This window comes from Sciurus carolinensis, chromosome 15, assembly GCF_902686445.1.
Source record: "Sciurus carolinensis chromosome 15, mSciCar1.2, whole genome shotgun sequence".
Classification (NCBI taxonomy): Eukaryota; Metazoa; Chordata; class Mammalia; order Rodentia; family Sciuridae; genus Sciurus; species Sciurus carolinensis.
The window spans coordinates 34,547,790-34,566,702 of record NC_062227.1 but is presented as its reverse complement, the minus strand read 5'-3'; the positions used below and the strand labels follow the sequence as shown (position 1 = coordinate 34,566,702).

Sequence of the window (18,913 nt, the reverse complement as noted above, 5' to 3'; positions counted from 1 at the left end):
TGGCTAATTAAAGCTTACTCCTTTTAAGTAGTCAGTTTTTTTTTTTAAATAACCATTTTGGTAGCTATATGTTTAAATGTTTAAAATTTTTAAAAACATTTTCTGCCCCTTTATTACAGTATATCAACATAAACCCCAAGAAGATTTTCTGATATTTTTCTTAGAATTGTGTTAAAGGTAAAACTAATCTAGTTTTCTTGAATCTTTCCTTACAATCTCAAAAGTTCTTAAGCTCAATTTGTAGAAATTATTTATTCTTTCTAACTTTGAAATCTGAAGCCTATATTAAGAAATTATTTTATAAGAAGTAAAACTTTTCATGTTGAATTTCTCTTAAAATTAATTTTATAGGGAAAAGGTGTTTAAAAATCAACACAGGAATGTTCATAGCAGCAGTATTAATAATAATCAGAAAATAAATCCAAATGTTCATTAATGAACAAACAAGATTTGTTATAGTCATGCTATGAGTAGTTTAGTAATACAAAAAAATGAAGTACTGATACGTGCCAAGACATAGATGAACCTTGACATTGTGCTGGGTGAAAGAAGCCAGACACACAAGGCCATGAATTGTATGATTCCTTCATCAGAATGTCCATAATGGGCAAATCCATAGAGACTAAAAGTTGATTAGTAGGTCGCCAGGGGACCTGGGGAAAGAGGGAATAGGGAGTGAGTGTTAATGGATATGGGGTTTCTTTTCAGTGATGAACATGTTCTAAAATTATACAGTAGTGATTGTTGCATAACTCTGAATATACAAAAAAACCATAGTATTTTATACTTCAACTGGGTAGAATTTATGCTACGTGAATTCTGTCTTCATAAAGTTGCTTAAAAGCCATATGGGTATGGGGATTTTGCTATGTTTCACCTGAGATGAATTGTGTGATAACTGGAATAGAATGGTGCAGTAAAGGAATGACCAACAGTTTACTGAGCAGAGAGTAGGGTTAGGGCAATGATTCATGGTTGTGTTAACTTTTCTTTAACCTCTTTTGTGTACCAGTTCCAGCCACTAGGGGAAAAAAGAAAAAATAGTATCATGGTCACAGCTAAAATTTTGTTCCTCTGATGACTTCTTTGACAAGTTGGTCAAAATGCTGTCATTACCGGGCTGGGGACACAGCTTAGTCGGTAGAGTGCTTGCCTTGCATGCACAAGGCCCTGAGTTCAATCCCCAGCACAAAAAAAAAAAAAAAAAAAAAAAAAAAATCCAAACTGCTGTCATGCCAGGAATATTTTAAGCAGAACATCTTTATTTGGAAATAAATATTCAAAATTAAATAGCTAGTGTTCCAGGTACAGGGGTACAGCAGTGAACAGAACAGAATAAATCCTGTCCTTCCCTAAAGGGGAAACAGAAACCAAGTCCAGGACACTGGAAATACTAGGAAAGTAAATAAATCAAGCAGAGGGAAGAGAGTTAGTGGGTGGCTGAATGCTACTCTACATAGAGCGGGCAAGGAAGCCTTCTCTGAGCAGGAGCTTGTTTTAACTCTGGTTTGTTGTTGTTGTTGTTTTGTTCTTTTTAGTTATATATGACAGTAGAATCTATTTTGATACATTTATACAATTAGCTCTTATTTTTTAAAAAAAGTTATTAAAATGTGTCTACACTCCCTTCTTTTGTGGTCTGGTTCTTGGCTGCTCCAGTTAACTGGAGTTTTGGGGGAAGGATCGTCATTGGTTCACTAACTTAAGGGCTTCTGTTTTCTTCAGCTGCAGTCTAACATTCTGTACTCTACTAACTGCACTATGTCCCCAATCCTCTGATCATTCTTTAAGAGGAGGCTCTGAAGTTTCTGCTTCTCTGGCTGCTTTTATTATGATTCTTATGATTCTTTTTTTATTCTTCTTCTTCTTCTTTTCCTTAATGCTTCATGTGTTGTTCTGATTTTTTTTTAACATCCTTTTCTTTTCTCTGGAAACTTTACCCAATAAACCAATCTATTCTTATGGCTTCGTTTTTTTAGTTCCTAGGGGATTATTTGGAAATCCGTAATTTTACCTCACACTTCCCTGTGGGTATCCAGACCCTCTGTTCAGCTGCATGTTGGTGGTGTAAGCTGCCCCTCGGGTAGCTGAAATTTCACATATCTAACATGGGGCTTATCTTCCTCCACATGGGCTACCTGTGCAATATTTCATTTGGTCTTTGAAATAGTTTTCACTCTTAATCCTTCTTTCTACTGTTGGCACTTGGGAATATACCTTTTTCCCCCCACCTAGATTGCTTTATCTGTTATTTTACTAACTTTTTCTTATCTCAGTTTCATTCTATACAGGCATACCAATTTTGTCAGAGCTTTCTCTTTCTCAAGTCACTTAATTATTTTTCCCTCGAAGTGCTGGAAATTGAACCCAGAGCCTTTCACATGCTAGGCAAGTGCTCTACTACTGAGCCACACACACAGTCTCCCTTCAGTATTTGATATCTAGGAATGTTCTCTCTGTGGGACCTTGTACAATGTTAGGTACATAAGTATGTTAAGTGAAATAATTAATGTGGACAGAAGTTGAAAGGTTCAGAAAAGAACAGCTTTCTCAGTGGATGAAAGGAATACCCTGTGAGGGCAGAGTTGAACTTAAAGCATCAGGGACTCTTAAGGACTTGATGAAGAATTCCAGATCTTGGGGGATGATGAGGAAGGAGATGACAAATTATTTTGTATCTGTACAGATGTTAAAGAAGGCAGGTTAATCTTTAATATGAGCATAGAAAAGCATTGTTGAACTTAAACTTCCTTTAAATTTAAGAGTAGTTATGCAGCAAAACATCCACAGAGCAACTAAAAATAGGTCTCGCATATGGTAGGCAAGCACTGCACGGCCGAGTTACAGCTCCAGCCCCTAAATACCACATTTAAAAGTAGGCTGGAAAGGTCTCGGGTTATAGCTAAGTATTAGAGTGCTTACTTAATATGTACAGGACCCTGGGCTCAAATTTCCAACACTGCAAAACAAAACAAAGCAATAAAAACCAACAAAAACAAAAAACCCAGATACTTTATATAACATAGAATAATATTGAGCCATGAAAAATGTGTTTATAAATATTATATACTGGACATATATATTAGAAAATATGTGTATTACATAAAACAACTATGTCATATGGGTGAAATTATGTTTAAAACATCTCGGGTTTTAGATGGTACTGTCATACATTCCTATAGTCCCAGAGACTTGGAAGATTGAGCAAGAGGATTTCAAGCCCAGGAGTTTAGGGCTGTCATGGGCAGCATAGTGAGATCCTATCTCTTAAGAACAAAACAACAAAAACTCAAACTTCTGCAAAGAAAAATGATTAGAAAGAAATAGCAACATGTTTACAGTGGTCGTGTAGTGACTAGGAAAATGAGTATATTATTTCCTTATTTTGTTTGTTTTTTTTAATGTTATTTTAAGTACTTTACTATAAAAATGTTTTTTTAAAATAACATAGGAGTTTTATCTTTACTCTGGGCCATCAAATTTCCTGTGACAATATGAGATATCACTTCCTGTGTTATAGCCACTGTCATTCTAGGAATTAGAATAGCACTTAGTTGGAACTTAAAAGCAAGCATTGTAATGACACTATATATCTTGAAGAAAGCAGATATCAGATTTCTATTATTATCTGCATTTTTCTCCTCCAATTCTGTTTTAAGTTATGTAACTGACACAGTGATAACTGAATTTACATATATTAACAGTTCATTTGAAATTCCTAGAGTAGCAATTAGCCATGGAAAGTAAACATGAATAATACTGTCATTTGTTAAATATTGACTTTAGTGGATTGTTTGCTTCATTATAAACAATTCCTTCAGTAGTAGTACATTCCATTAATTTATATCACTTCAGAGAATATTCTGTTTTCTGTGTGTATCAAAATTAACTTTAAAAAAAATCTAGTATGTTGGGGAATTATTGTTTCTCATCAGGCCTTAGAGGAATGATAAATGAGTATACTATACTCTAATTTGAATAGTGGCTTTTTAAACTTACACATTTAGTTTTATTACAAGAATTATTTTGGTAAAATGCCAGATAATTTATTTAAAAACTTATTTGTAGATGTTAGCTATGTATTGTGGATTGGCAATCTTCTAGGCAATCATCAGTTATTATTATAATTATTTGAATCACATATTGTCATAATTGATGTGATATAAATATTCTTACACAGGACTTTTTAAAAATAAAAACTCTGTAATAATTGATAATTTGGAAAAGGACTGTAATAAAACCTTAGCTTAATATAGCCAAAAACAATTTCTCTGTTTAGGAGTTGGTAATGCTTCTCTTAGAGTACGATGCCGATGCTACAGTGGTAAATGGGAGCGGACAGACAGCAAAAGAAGCTACACATGACAAAGAAATCAGAAGCATGCTTGAAGGTAAATATCATGGATCTTAACATAAGCATCATTTAGCTTAATTGTAGCCAAGAACAAGAGTGTGGGTAAAATGGCTTTTGAAATATCAAAATAGATGACAAGAAGCCTATACTGTACTGATAATGTCATTTAGGGAGAAGTTTTTAGACACAAAATTATCTATGTGAGAATTCCCTCATGGCATTTAAACTTTTAGTTTATACAAATTTATGGCAAGTTTTAAAAATCTATCTTTTGAATACCCAGCAAAATGAAAAGTGGAAAATTAGAGAAATGAGAGAATGTGGTGGATAAGCTGGTGAAATAGGATCATAAAGGAATACAGAGGTGCCGTGCCAGACAGAGAAACTAAGTAGCATGGCTACGGGGAACCATTTAATATTGGGGAAGACGCCTCTGACTGGCTTCGATTTCTTGAGGACCTTATGGATGTATAACGATTATTAGTGTTTTTATCTGCGTTAAATCCTGCATCCCACTTTTTACTACTTTTCAATTGACTTTCAGAACTGAGCTCTTTGCTTGTTCTGCAGTTATAAAGTATCTGCTGTTTAAACATCTTTATTTTAAAATAATTTTTATTAACACATATATATATATATATATATTTTTTTTTTTTTTGTGGTGCTGGGGATCGAACCCAGGGCCTTGTGCTTGCAAGGCAAACACTCTACCAACTGAGCTATCTCCCCAGCCCCTATTAACATATATTCACTGTATGTATTAATGGGTCAGTGCAATATTATCTTATGTGCATACAGCATTCACTGATCAAGTCCAATCCTTTTTTTCTCCCCCATTTCCTAGTCTCAAGTATTCACTATTCTCCTTTCAGGTCAACTTTGCTTGTCAGATATCTTTAGATCAGTGTCTTAACTTACTCCTGCATTAAAACAAATTCTTCCATTGTTGATGAACAAGAAGCCAACACATACTGTCTTCTGACAGGCAGTGTATCATGTGATTTGGAGACATGCAGAATGTATTAGTTGTGGTCTGTGCCCTTTAATACATTATAGACTAATTGAGAGGATAAGGTAACTGTCTTTGATCTCATCCTGTTGTTTTAATGTATCAAGATGAAAACCCAGAACTGAGGTTTTCCTGACAGACTGGAATGTTAGGTTAGCCTGACAAGTTGACATTTAATAAGGGAAATTGTAAAGACATGCTCTAAGGCTCTTCTGAAACTTATATTGTGCAAGGACAAGGGCTTATTTGACTTTATAGGTAATTTGATTTGTCAGCTCATGTGGTCATATCCTGGGAAATAGAAGTAGAGACTTAATTGAGTGATTCTATTCTAATGAGATCCCCTTAGCCAATATAATACCATTTGTGGATACAGCATTAAACAGTCATTGACAGACTACAAGAGGTGCATTGAGCAACCCACGAAGACCATACATAGTCCAGAAACCAGATCAGAGGATAATGTACAAAGGGACAGGAAATATTTTACCCCCGAGAGATAGACATGGGTAGGCACAGTGAAAGCATACTCAAAATCTGAAGAACTGTTATTTGGGAAAGGATGGTGTTATTTGTGGCAGAACCACGGCCAGTTGATGGCCCATTTGATGTGGTATTAGAGAGTTTATGTTTGGGTCCAGTGTATTGTCATAATTATGTGAGTTGCCTTGAAAAGTGTAGTGAGTTTCCTGTGATTTGAGGTATTTGGGGAGAGAGGTAGACTACTACTTGTTCAGCAATAAATAGGAATGCTTTTTAAAAAAATCTCCAACCTATGGGAATGTTTCAAGATTAATAAAATGAACATTTGTACATCCTTTATTTAGATTCATCAATTGGTGGATTATTTTCCCATACCTGGATTATTCTTTTACATATTTGTTGTTATTTGCTTTTATTATTTTTTGTTAAATATTTGGAGAGTAATTTGCAGACATTTTAATACTTCAGGATATCTCTTAAGAACAAGCACATTTTCTTATATAATCACGTAATTTTAGTCTTTCCTCGGTATCTGTAGGGGATTGATGCTAGGACATCCCTGTATACCGAAATCTGCATATGTTCATATCCCTTACATGAAACATATTTGTTTATAACCTATGCAAGTCCTCCAAAGTAGTTTAAATTACCTCTATGTTACTTATAATCCCTAATACAGTGTAAATGCTATATAAATATATACTATATTGTTTAGGGAATAGTTACAAGAAAATTTTGAACATGTTCAATATAGATACAAAATATTTTATTATTTTCAATCTGGTTAGTTAAATCCACAGATGTGGAACCCATGGATATGGAGGGCTGACTTTATAATGATCACTTTCAGGGAACTTAACTGTAATATACAGGTTGAGCATACCTAATCTGAAATTGAAATTGCTTGAAAAATGCAAAAATTTTTGAGTGCCATGATGCTCAAAAAGTTTTGGACCTTTGAGCATTTCCCATTTTGGAGTTTCGAATTAGTGTTGCTTTATAAGTGACGTCTGTGTAAATATTCTAAAGTCAAAAACCTCCCAGATTTGGAACACTTCTGATCCCAAACATGTTGGATAAGGGATACTCAACCTGTAACAATATTATATACATCTTATATATAAATTTTGCCAGTTATCTAAATAATGTCCTTTGTAGCATTTTCCACCCAACCTAGGATCTAATCAGGAGTTCCATGTTTCATTTGTCACATCTCTCTAGTCATCTTTTATCTGAAACAGTTGTGCAGCTTTTCTTTTTCCCCCTTCATAAGGTCTGTCTTTCAGAAGAGGAAGGCAATTGTGGAATTCTTTGTAGAATGTTCCTCGATTTGGGTTTTTCTTTTTCATATGAACAGATTCAGGGTATGCATTTTTTTGGCAGGAATATTGTGTAGGTGAGGTTGTATCCTCACCATTGCATCATAGGAGACACAGAATGTCACTTTGTTCCCTTATTGGTGATGTTAACTCTGATCACTGGGCGGTCCACTGGAGGAGTGTATTTTTCCCTTTATAACTAATAAACTAAGAGAAAAGTTGAGACCACGTAATATATTTTATTTACCAATACACTTTCAGTCAGTGGTTTTAACATTCCTTGATGATATTTGTCCATATTATTTCTGTGGTGATAGTGAAGTCATGATTTTCCATCAGCATCAAAGTACCTTTCCCAGGTATTCTGCATTTCATGTGTACTACAGCAAACCCACTTTGTGAAGGTATATAAATGCTTATTAAGTAAAAGTAGACTTCATGATCTCTGAAATTGCAACTAACTGTGGATTCTGATTGAAATGAAAGAGTTTAGTGTCTTATTAAATTTAAAATGTAATGCTTTTTGGATTTGGAGTATTTCCTTTAAGACACATTTGAGATAAAAATAAATGCAGAAAAATATACATCAATAATACACAGCTCACTATTTCCACAAATAGAAAATGTCCTTGTAAACAGCATCCATATCAAGAAACAAAATATTATCAGCACTCTAGGTACCTCTATCAGCCAACATTGGAATATTTGCTTTTTATTTGCTGGATCAGCAGTCTTTGCTCCAAATAAACACAGGACAGGAAGTGTCCAGGAACGTATGTAGGGTTTTCAACTCCAACTCTCTATTTGCCCTCATTTGTGAACCTAGAAAATCTAGAAAGGATATTAGGGTATCCTTTATATCTGTTCCCTGAAGTATGAAATACATTATTAAGCATTATTTGACTACTGATATGTATTGTGCTGGGTACTGTGTAAATGCCTGGATATGTAATAAGAACAGGTGCTGAACTTAATGGACTTCTGAGAGAGGATTGGGGATGTAGCTCAAGGATAGAAAGCTTGCCTTCCAGGCATGAGGCCCTGGGATCCATCCAGTGACTAAGGGAATTATAGGTCAGGATAATGCAGTAGTGGAGGCATATACTAGGGCATTACTGCTTTTGAAGAGCTCATAGTGAAAGGAAAGATGGAAGATATGGTTTCTAGTAACAGAAGCCACCAAAAGCCTATGTAGACAGAAAGAATCTGGCTATGGAAGGAAAATGTGAGAATAGATGATGATGATTTGAGTTGTATAGTCATTTCTTAAGACAAAGCTTAACTGGTTTCTGCTAGTCCTGTCTTCTGTGTTTGTGTTCCCTGTAGTTGAAATGCAGTGGTTTGCATAGTGTCTAGATCAAGGATTAGCATGTAGTAATTACTGTTAATAAATGTTCATCTGTTTCCCAGACGTCTGGTTCTCCAGCTTATTTCCCTGCCTATGACTCAACTTTAGCCAGGAAGACTGCCAGGAGAATAATTCTCCCTTGTAGGCTTTGCATAGGATATTGTACATGTGTGTTAAATGGGATTACTAAACTTTGTATGAAATTGTTTCTTCTTTGTAAGTCAAAACAATTCAAATCTAGTAGCAATGAGACCTTATGGATATATTCTACTCTTAGATCAGATCGCCAGTTGCTCTTTTCATGCAAACATGATTTGAAAAGAGCATGGGCTTTGGAACCAGCCTGCCTAGGTTCACAGCCCAGCTCCTTCACCATGAACTTGGTCAAGTTCCCTGACCTCTTGATTGTTGTATTTCTTTGTCTATAGAATTAGGACAGTAAACCTGCCTCAGGGTGGATAGGATGATATAGTGAGTTAATATTTTTTAAAGTGTTTTGAATAGCAATTGGCACATAGTAAGTGTTATGACATTTATTAAATAGAGTAAATTTTATATTGCATGGAAGTATGTAAGCAGATTAAAACCTATGTGCATATGTTTATATGATTTGTACATCTTCCTACCAATGCTATTTCTTATTATTTTTCTCTTCCCATAAAAGGTCTGAACATACTTTATCTACCTTTCCAAGGCAGATACATAATAGTATTTCACTATGCAAAAGTAACTCATAATTGTGTTGAGTATGATGGTGAGTAAAATAAAGTCCTCTGAATTGAAAACATAATTCTATCAAACCTGAAGGAAATTGAACTTATCTGAAATGATGAGAATCCAGTCTGAATTTGAATTACAGTCCAAAACATTTTTTCACCATGATTACATTTTTCTTTATATGTATTTGTAATGAATTTGCTAATAGGGTGCTGACTAGTAATAGAATCATACATGTTTTCTTTTTGCAGCTGTAGAAAGGACACAACAAAGAAAACTTGAAGAATTACTTTTAGCAGCAGCAAGAGAAGGCAAAACAGCAGAACTCACAGCTCTGGTAATACAACAAGCAAAAAGCATTTCTTTAAGAAATTTATACTTAATGTAAATTTCATAATTTCATGAACTCTAGGACTGAAAGTTCCAGAGATTATAATAATGGGACAAAAGTCCTTAAGTGTTTAACAACACTGAGCATGGTAATAGTTTTAGCATGACACATTTTTAAATGGTGTTTTCTTTTTTTCTGAATTTCTGACTTACACTCCCATCCCCTACTGAAAACCTGATGGATAAAAATCTAATCTTTTCATAGAAAATAGTTACTATAAGGATAACTTAAATTTGTCTTGGATTAAACCAGTTTAGGATTAAACCAATTTAAAATTGAAACAAATATAGGTAGGACCCTATAAAGAAATAATTTTTTTTTCTAATTTTGATGAGCGGTAGTTTCTGAAAGGAATGCTGTCCTTCTAGAACACAGAAAAAAGGGATGGTATTTCAGAATATTATATCATGTTAGTGCAGATTGAAAGCTTTGCATGCTTTTTTCCTCCTAGGAGACCTACTTTCCAGCTTCCATTTCCTGCATAGTCTCATTAAACATGAAACTCTAAATTTGTTCTGAATTCAAGACTGAAGCATTGCCATTTGCTTTAAAGTTATTTCAGCTTTATTTGAAACGACTTCTTTAGTTTCTAAGTATAGTGCCTGAAACATTTTTTAAATTTTGTGAAATGGAGACTATATAAAGAAGTTTCTAAAACAGTAAGGTGGGAACAACAAATTCAGTAGAACCTTGACATTTACACATTTAACATCTATGGTTTTAACTCTTCTCAGGGACTGTTCATGGTAGCCTGATTCGTAGCTTTGCTGTCACGAGTGTGAAATGCAAGACTGGTAGGAGTAAGCACACTTGGTGAAATCTGAATGTCAGGGGTGGACAGGGTGGCACTGGCATAGTGTAGTGTCTTGTCATTTGGGGCATGTGGAAACTGGACACAGACCTGCCATCTTGTGGCATCTGTGGGACAAGCACAGGAGTGGTAGGATTGGCTGGTTTAGTGAGCAAGAAGCCATGGATTGTCTAAATGCCAACAAGCCCCACTGTTCCCCAGGCTTTGCTTGAAACACTTTCCATGGGTTATGGGAGAAAGTCTGTTTTTGATGTATAATTCTGCATTGCATTTCTTTCATTGTTAGCTCAACAGGCCTAATCCTCCTGATGTCAATTGTTCGGATCAGTTAGGAAACACACCGTTGCATTGTGCAGCCTACCGGGCCCACAAGCAGTGTGCCTTAAAACTTCTAAAAAGTGGAGCAGATCCTAATCTGAAGAACAAAAATGGTAAGCATATTGATGAAAGCCATTGTTGGTCATTCTAAAGCCGTAAGATGAGTCAACATAATATAAGATTATTTTGTTTTAGTATTCAGCCTTTGTTAAACCATATGATCTCTCCTTTTGAAGTCAAGGCATTCACAAAAGAAAAAATAAACATTAATTTTCTTTTCAGTTAAGACTTAAACTCTTTGGTAGTGCTTATGTGTGCCAAAGGAGGCACCAGTGATGACTAAGATAGATCTGACCCTCGAGGGAAAGGTAAGTACAGTTGATTCTAGTTGTTTGTGGTACTTAGGCTCCATAACACTGCCACCAACACTGAATTATTGAATTCTGAACCCTTGTTGCCAGGAGAAGTTCAGGAGGTTCTTGGGAGCCTCTCATCACATTTTCACCCACTGATCTATAACCTTTTGTCTGTTTAAAAATACTTCATTTAATATATATTGTTGATTCATTAGTACTCAAATCATGACCAATGGGATCATAACTATGCCTTAATGAAGTTTCTCTAAGTTGTGCTTTCTGTGGAAGACACATCTCTGGCTTGCACTTAGGAACACGAGGCAGCATTTCAGCACCATGCTCTGGGGCCATTTAAAACATCAAAGTTGCCAACAAAAACACAAAAATGTGACTCTGAATACAGACCATAACAGGGGCACTTGTTCCTTATGAGAGCTGAAAACAAGTGTCACCTTGTTCTAGCTCAACTTGTAGAATAAGTTGTGAAAGTGAGTGTCAGGCAACTCAAATTTTTTTTACCACTCTGATAATGTACATGAATAACCAAGAAATCACCTCAGGTATTAATTTTGGGGTTACATATAAATTTTAGCCATGGGCAAGTTTGCAAATACGAAATCTACAGATGTTGGGAATGTAGGGTACATACATGACTGCTTCAGTGACAGAATTGGATAACCAGAAAGAAGATGCCAGAGATATCTTGGGTAATTAAAAGGGAAACATCCCATGGGGACCTTTTATGTCACTTTAGGATCCTTCCCTCTGCTACCACCAGCCTGTATTAGGACTTGTCACTGCTCCTATAGGAAGGACCTTATGATCACCTCCATCAGAGCTAAAATTGTGTTTCATACTAATAGTTAACTTGTGAATTTGTCTGCCTTAAAACTAACCTCATTAGGGCAGGGATGATATTTTACTGACTGGTTTAATATGTTCTAAGGGCTGTGTGTTTGTTGAAGGTTTGGAGTAAGAAATTATTTCATGAAGGAGTAGGTATTTGATATAGACTCTGAAATTCTAGTATGATTTTAAAAAATATTCATGCCTAAATGCTTCAGTTTGTATATCTAACAAAAGGCCATATCCTTATGTTTTTCTTTTATTCTGTAAACATAATACCTTTATTAAGATTTTGATTCCTTATAAGAAATTTGGAAAGGGCAGAGAAAAGATGATGAGAAAAACATGAAGGGGAAAATATAAGTTGAGTTTAGGGGTTATCTCCAGATTGGCACATCCAAGAGTACATAAAAGGAGAAGAATTAGATGCTGCTACATACAGGTCAGACTTATATAGTGGCAAGCCTTGAAATGGCAGCCATCTGACTTCTTAATTTGGAAGGTCTCTTCGAGCACACCTCAGTTTAGACTAGCCACTTTTCAGGTACCTATTAACTACAAGTGATTTGCATCTACCATATTGGACAGTATAACTCTGAACCTACCAAACTATTCAAGGCTCCGCAGTTAACTATGCTGTCCTCACTCCTCACATTGCATCTTTTTTTTTTTTTTTTTTTTTTAATGTTTGGACACTGAGCTACATCTCCAGCCCCCTTTTTTTTTTTGAAACAGGGTCTCGCTAAATTGGTTAGGCTGGCCTCAAACTTGTGGTCCTCCTGCCTCAGCCTCCTGAATTGCTAGAATTACAGGTGTCTACCACTGCGCAGCTTGCATATGCTATTCTTCGTGCTAGAAAAAAAATGCTTCTTTTCTGCTTGTCCATCTGGTAAACCCTATTCTCACTTCAAGAGCTGCCTGAAACTCTGCTTCCCCCAAGAGGCTCTCTGTATATCCCTGAAATAGACACAGGTTCTTCCTGGAATAAAGGTATGAGAGAAATTGGAGGATGGAAAAGGGGACATACTCAGGAGAAGAGAGAAAAAATCAGTTTCATCTTAGCCAAAATAAGAGAGAAACTGCAGAGTAAAGGGGCGGGATGTTATTGGTTTCATGTTCAACTCAGGCTGAAGAAGATAAACTCTGAGGAAGTGCCTCTTGGTCATTTCTGAAAGAGCAGTTTTCACTGGGTGGTTGTTAAACTAAGGGTAGTTAGGGCTTAAGTATTGAGTAGGAAGAGAAGAAGCTGAGATAGTGCTACTTTACTTCCATTTAAAAACAGATGGTTCCATAGCCAAGTGGAGTTTTTGTTTTTATTTTTTTGTATTTTATTTTGTATTTTTTGTTTCATGAGGTGCTGGGGATGGAACCCAGGGGCTTTACACATGCCAGGAAAATGCTCTATCACTAAACTACATCCCCAACCCTCAAATGAAGGTTTTTTTTTTTTTTTTTTTTTTTTTTTTTTTTTTTTTTTTTTTAAGGCAAAGGGAAATTTAAGCATGTTTAAAGTTAAGGAGGAATATATAATAGAAAAAGAGCTTGAAGATTTAATTGTGGCAGAAAATATAATTTAAAAAAGAACATTTATAGTAATAGCAAAAAACAAAAGTTGGGTATATATTTGATAAAATATGCTTAGTTTTTTTATGGAAGAAATTATAAACACAACATAAAAGAACATCTAAAAAAATAGACCTACCATGTTTTTGGTGGAAAGGAGCTCAACATTAAAATGTTAGTGGTTCTCCCAAAATTAATTTATGAATTTAAAGCAATTCTAAATTTATATGGGAAAGTCAAAGGCTTAAAATGTTAAGGGGGAAGAGAACCTGGGGTCTTTCTCTGCTGGATACAAGGGCTAATTATGAACCTATGGTAATTAAGACTTTCATTCATCCAACAAATATGGACAGTGTTGGTGTGCTGGACAGTATTCCAAATACGAGGACCCTGGAGCAGTGAGGAGGGCGGCACGGGCAAGTCCCTGTGTTCAGGGCACTTATGCCCATGCAGGATGGGAAGATGGAGCATTTAGGATCCAGCAGTGACTCAATCTGACAGGAGTTACAAAGTGCCGTCTCTCTAGCCCTAAGTAGACTAGACTGCAGGAGGGCAGGGACAGAGGAGGAGGGGCACTGAGAGGCTGTTGGAATGATCCAGGTGGGAGGTGGTGTTGACCTGAGCAGGATGGTGGCAGTGAAGGTGGCGCAGTGGTCAGGGTGGTTAGGTTCTCAATACATTTAAAAATTTTTATTTTTACAGACTGCATTTTGATTCATTGTATACAAATGGGATACAACTTTTCATTTCTGTGGTTTGTACACAATGTAGATTCACACTATTCAGGTAATCATACATGTACATAGGGTAATACTGTCTGTCTTCTATCTTTCCTTCCCTCACCCCCTCCTGCCCCATTTTCTTCTACACTATCCTAAGTTCCTCCATTCTTCTCTTGCCCCCTACTTCAGCACATCCCCCCCTTTGTATCATCATTCACTTATCTGGGCTTGGCTTATTTTACTTAGCATGATATTCTCCGACTCCATCCATTTACCAGCAACTGCCATAATTTTATTCTTCTTTATGACTGAGTAATATTCTACTGTGTATATATACCGCAGTTTCTTTGTTCATTCATCAATTGAAGGGTATCTAGGTTGGTTTCCACAATCTAGCTATGTGAATTGAGCAGCTATGAATATTGATATGGCTGCATCACTGTCATATGCTGATTTTAAGTCCTTTGGGTATAAATCCAGGAGTGGGATAGCTGGGTCAAATGGTGGGTCCATTCCAAGTTTTTTGAGGAATCACCATACTGCTTTCCAGAGTGACTGTCCCAATTTGTAACTCCACCAGCAATGTTTGAGTGTGCCTTTTTCCCCTCATCCACCCAACACTTATTATTGCTTGTGTTCTTAATAATAGCCATTCTCATTGGAGTTAGATGAAATCTTAGAGTGGTTTTAATTTGCATTTATCTAATTACTAGAGATGATGAGCATTTATTTATATATTTGTTGATCACCTGTATATCTTCCTCTGTGAAGTGTCTACCCAGTTTCAACACATTTTTAAAGTAGGGATCTCAGGGATTTCCCATGGTTTGGATGTAAAGTGGTTAAGGATGATAGTGTTGACTTGAGCACCTGGAAAAAGCCTTTCGTTATTGAGGAAGGGAAGGTAGTAGCTTAGCACTACCTTTGAAATTTGAAATATCTGTTATACAAATCAGGTGAGACATTTGGAAATAGAAGTTTGAGGTTAGTGGAAAAATCTGAGGGGAGAAAAATATTGGGGAATTATTAATACAAAGAGTTAATGAAAATCATGAGGTGGATAAGATCTCTCAGCAAGATCTTGGTATCGATATTGACTCGGGGTAGGTGAGCAGACCCGGTAGTTTAGAAATGAGAGCATGCACGTATGGGAGCTTGACAGACGACGGGCAGCATTTGAAGTGCGTGGTTAAAGAATGCTGCAACAGCAGGCTCCTGGTTAGAAAGAGGAGATTGTAGATGTCTGTTTTTCATACTAATTATTAAATCCCATGTACTTTAAAGATATAATATACATTACAATCTTGGAAACATTGAAAGGCTCTGCTTTTGGCCATAGTGGAGTTAATCCCATCCCCATTCCTATTTTCTATATTGTAGCATTGGAAGTCCTAACAAGTGTAAAGGAAAAGTACTAAATTCATTGAAAAAGTAAAATTGTTTTTATTCACAGATTGACATGATCATCCATATTAATAGTGAACTAGTTCAATGTAAAAAAATCAATTATATATAGTTTTAGTTTCTTTTTTTGTTGTTGTTCTTTTTAGGTATACATGACAGTGCATTTTGACATATTATACCAGCATGGAGTGTAACTTATTCTAATTAGGATCCCATTCTTGTGGTTGAACATAATGTGGAGTTACACTGGTTGTATGTTCATATCTGAACATAGTAGAGTTATGTATGAGTCATTCTACTGTCCTTCCTATTCCCACCCGCCTTCTTGCCCTTCATTCTCCTTTGTCTAATCCAATAAACTTCTGTTCTCCTTGCTCCTTGCACCCCTTATTGTGTGTTAGCTTCCACATATCAGAATATTCAGCCTTTGGTTTTTTTGGATTGGCTTATTTCACTCAGCATGATAGTCTTCATTTCTATCCATTTACTGGCAAATGCCATAATTTCATTCTTCTTTTTTTTTGGTACCAGAGATTAAACCCAGTGGTGCTTAACCACTGAGCCACATTCCCAGCCCTTTTTAAAATATTTAGAGAGAGAGTCTCATTAGGTCTTGCTAAGTTGCTAAGTCTGGCTTTGAATTCATAATCCTCTTGCCTCAGCCTCCCAAGCTGCTGGGATTACAGGCGTGTGCCACTGCACCTGGCTTCATTCTTTATGACTGAGTAATATTCCATTGTGTACACATATCACATTTTCTTTACGATTCATCTGTTGAAAGGCACCTAGATTGGTTCCATAGCTTAGCTATTGTGATCAATTATATTTTTTGAATTCTACTCAGAAATTGAACTTGAAAAAAACAAACTATTTATAATAGCATTACAGTTTTATTAAATACTTAATAAGAAACTTGATGAAAGATGTATAAAACTCATACTTTGAAAAAGCACAGAAAATTGGTGAGAGAAATATAAGAATATTTAAATAAATGGAAGTGTGTTATTTTCAGGAATCAGAAGATATAGCATTGTTGAGGTATGAGTTGTCTTCAACTTGATCTAATGATTCAATGCAATCCTGATAAACTCCCAGCATACTTTTTTGATACAAATTGACAATTGATCATAAATTTCTATATGGAAATGGAAAGGACTTAGGAGATATTTACAATCTTATTTTAGGACAGTGTGGTATTGGTATAAAAAATAGATAACAGGGGCTGGGGAGATAGCTCAGTTGGTAGAGTGCTTGCCTTGCAAGCACAAGGCCCTGGGTTCGATCTCCAGCACCACCAAAGGGGGAAAAAAAAAAAAAGATAACATAGATCAATCCACATATATGGTCAATGAATTTTGACAAAGGTGTTAAGGCAGTTAGTGGAAAAGGATAAACTTTTCAACAAGTGGCGTTGGAAAAAATGGAATAGCAGCATACAAAACAGTGACCCTTGGCCCTGACCTCATACTGTATGTAAAAAATAAACTCTCAGTGGATCACAGACATGAATAAAAGGGTTAAACTCATTAAAAAATTTTTAAAAACCAGAAAAATCTTACTTAGGGTTTGGCAAAAATATTCCTAAATATGAGATTCAAAAATGAATAAAATATTGATAAATTGGACTTCGTAAAAATTAGCAAGTTTTACTTTTTTTTTTTTTTTTGTGGGGTCGGGGAGGTACTGGGGATTGAACTCAGGGGCACTTGACCACTGAACCATATCCCCAGCCCTCTTTTGCATTTTGTTTAGAGACAGGGTCTCACTGAGTTGCTTAGAACCTGGCTTTTGCTGAGGCTGGCTTTGAATTTGAAATCTTCCTGTCTCAGCCTCCTGGGATTATTGTCTGAGCTGCTGGGATTACAGGTGTGCACAACTGTGTCCAGCTTAGCAAGTTTTGCTTTTTAATAGGTACTGTTAAAATGCTGCTATGTGGGAGAAAATATTGGCAAAAGTGATACAATAGTAGACTTGTATTAAAGCTATATTAAAAAAAAAAACCCTTATAACTCAAAAGGAAGTAAGCAACCCAATTTCAAAAGGTTCAGACACTTCTCTAAAGGAGATATACAGGTGAGGGGAAAATAAGCATTTGACTGAAGGCTTTACATAGAGACATTAAACCTAGATTAAAATTCATCCACATGGAAAAATTTACATGAGGATAAAGGGGTAAGTACTATGACATTTATTTTAGATCTACTTAAAATAGAAACCTAGCTGTGGATTGTCCTTGCAATAATACTAGAATAGATAAAACTAGAGCTACATATGTCAACGTGGATAAAATTTGAATAGAGCAAATTGTAGAAGGATAGCTACATCGTGTAGTATATTCAACATTAAAACCATATTTAACATTTTAAAAACTTTGTTTATGGATACTTTTCTGTATATTAAAAGTAAAAGATGTGCATAAGAATTATAATACTAACTAAAGAATCATGATTACCTTTTAATGTTAGTGGCATTATACAGACATTTGAGGTCAATATGTAAAAATGGAAGGAGGGTATAGGCATCTGGAAAGGATTTCCCTAATGGACTTCAAGAACTATACAGCAATGGGGGCAGCCACAGTGCATCATTTTAATTTTATCTACCAATTATTAGGTAAGCACTAAAGTTGTTTTCTTGCCTTGATGTTGAGGCAGTGAAATCCTAAAAGCTTGGGCTAAAAAGAGGCACAAAACCAAAAAAACAGATGTCTAGAATCTTTTTACCAATTTATTAAAGCCTTGATATAGTTTCATGCAAATACTATTCTCAACTGAAAAATAAATCTTCCCTTTTAAACACTGAAAAGTTGTTACTGAGAAGCTGGGACCACAGGTGTGTGCCTGTGTCCGGATTCTCTTGGGGCTTGCATTGTCGGGAGGTGATCGACAAAAAAGCAAATACATGTTATCAGGCAGTAAGGTGCAGAAAAATAGAAAGAGGGTAAAAAGAATACAGTGATAGCAGTGGGGGCGGGGGGCTGTTGCCTTTAGAAAACATGGAAGGGAAGGGCTCCCTGAAGTGACTCTGAACAAAGAGCGGAAGAGGGACTGAGCCTGAGGCTCTGCCAGAAGAACATTCATGGAGAGCAACTGTGGAAACTCTTTGAGAAGGGAGCTTTTGGCCCATGTGAGGAAAAGGAATGCTGCCAGAGCAGGACGAGTTGGGGAGCCCTGGGTGACACCGGAGGCTGAGGAGGGGCTTGGTCCTCTGCAAGTGTGGGATAGGGTCTCAAGCCTGAAAACTGACTTGAGTCCCATGTCGCTAATCACTTA

The 18,913-nt window shown here is 36.0% G+C and overlaps 1 protein-coding gene across 4 annotated transcripts in view; it reads left to right on the top strand.

Moving 5' to 3' along the window:
* Positions 1–18,913, top strand: part of Osbpl1a (oxysterol binding protein like 1A) — a 215,194-nt gene that overhangs the window by 34,288 nt on the left and 161,993 nt on the right. For all 4 annotated transcript variants that reach the window (XM_047526381.1, XM_047526379.1, XM_047526380.1 and 1 more), the window contains 3 exons: positions 4,280–4,391; positions 9,482–9,567; positions 10,719–10,863. In XM_047526381.1, the coding sequence (XP_047382337.1) occupies positions 4,280–4,391; positions 9,482–9,567; positions 10,719–10,863 (343 nt within the window). The remainder of the gene's footprint in view (positions 1–4,279; positions 4,392–9,481; positions 9,568–10,718; positions 10,864–18,913) is intronic.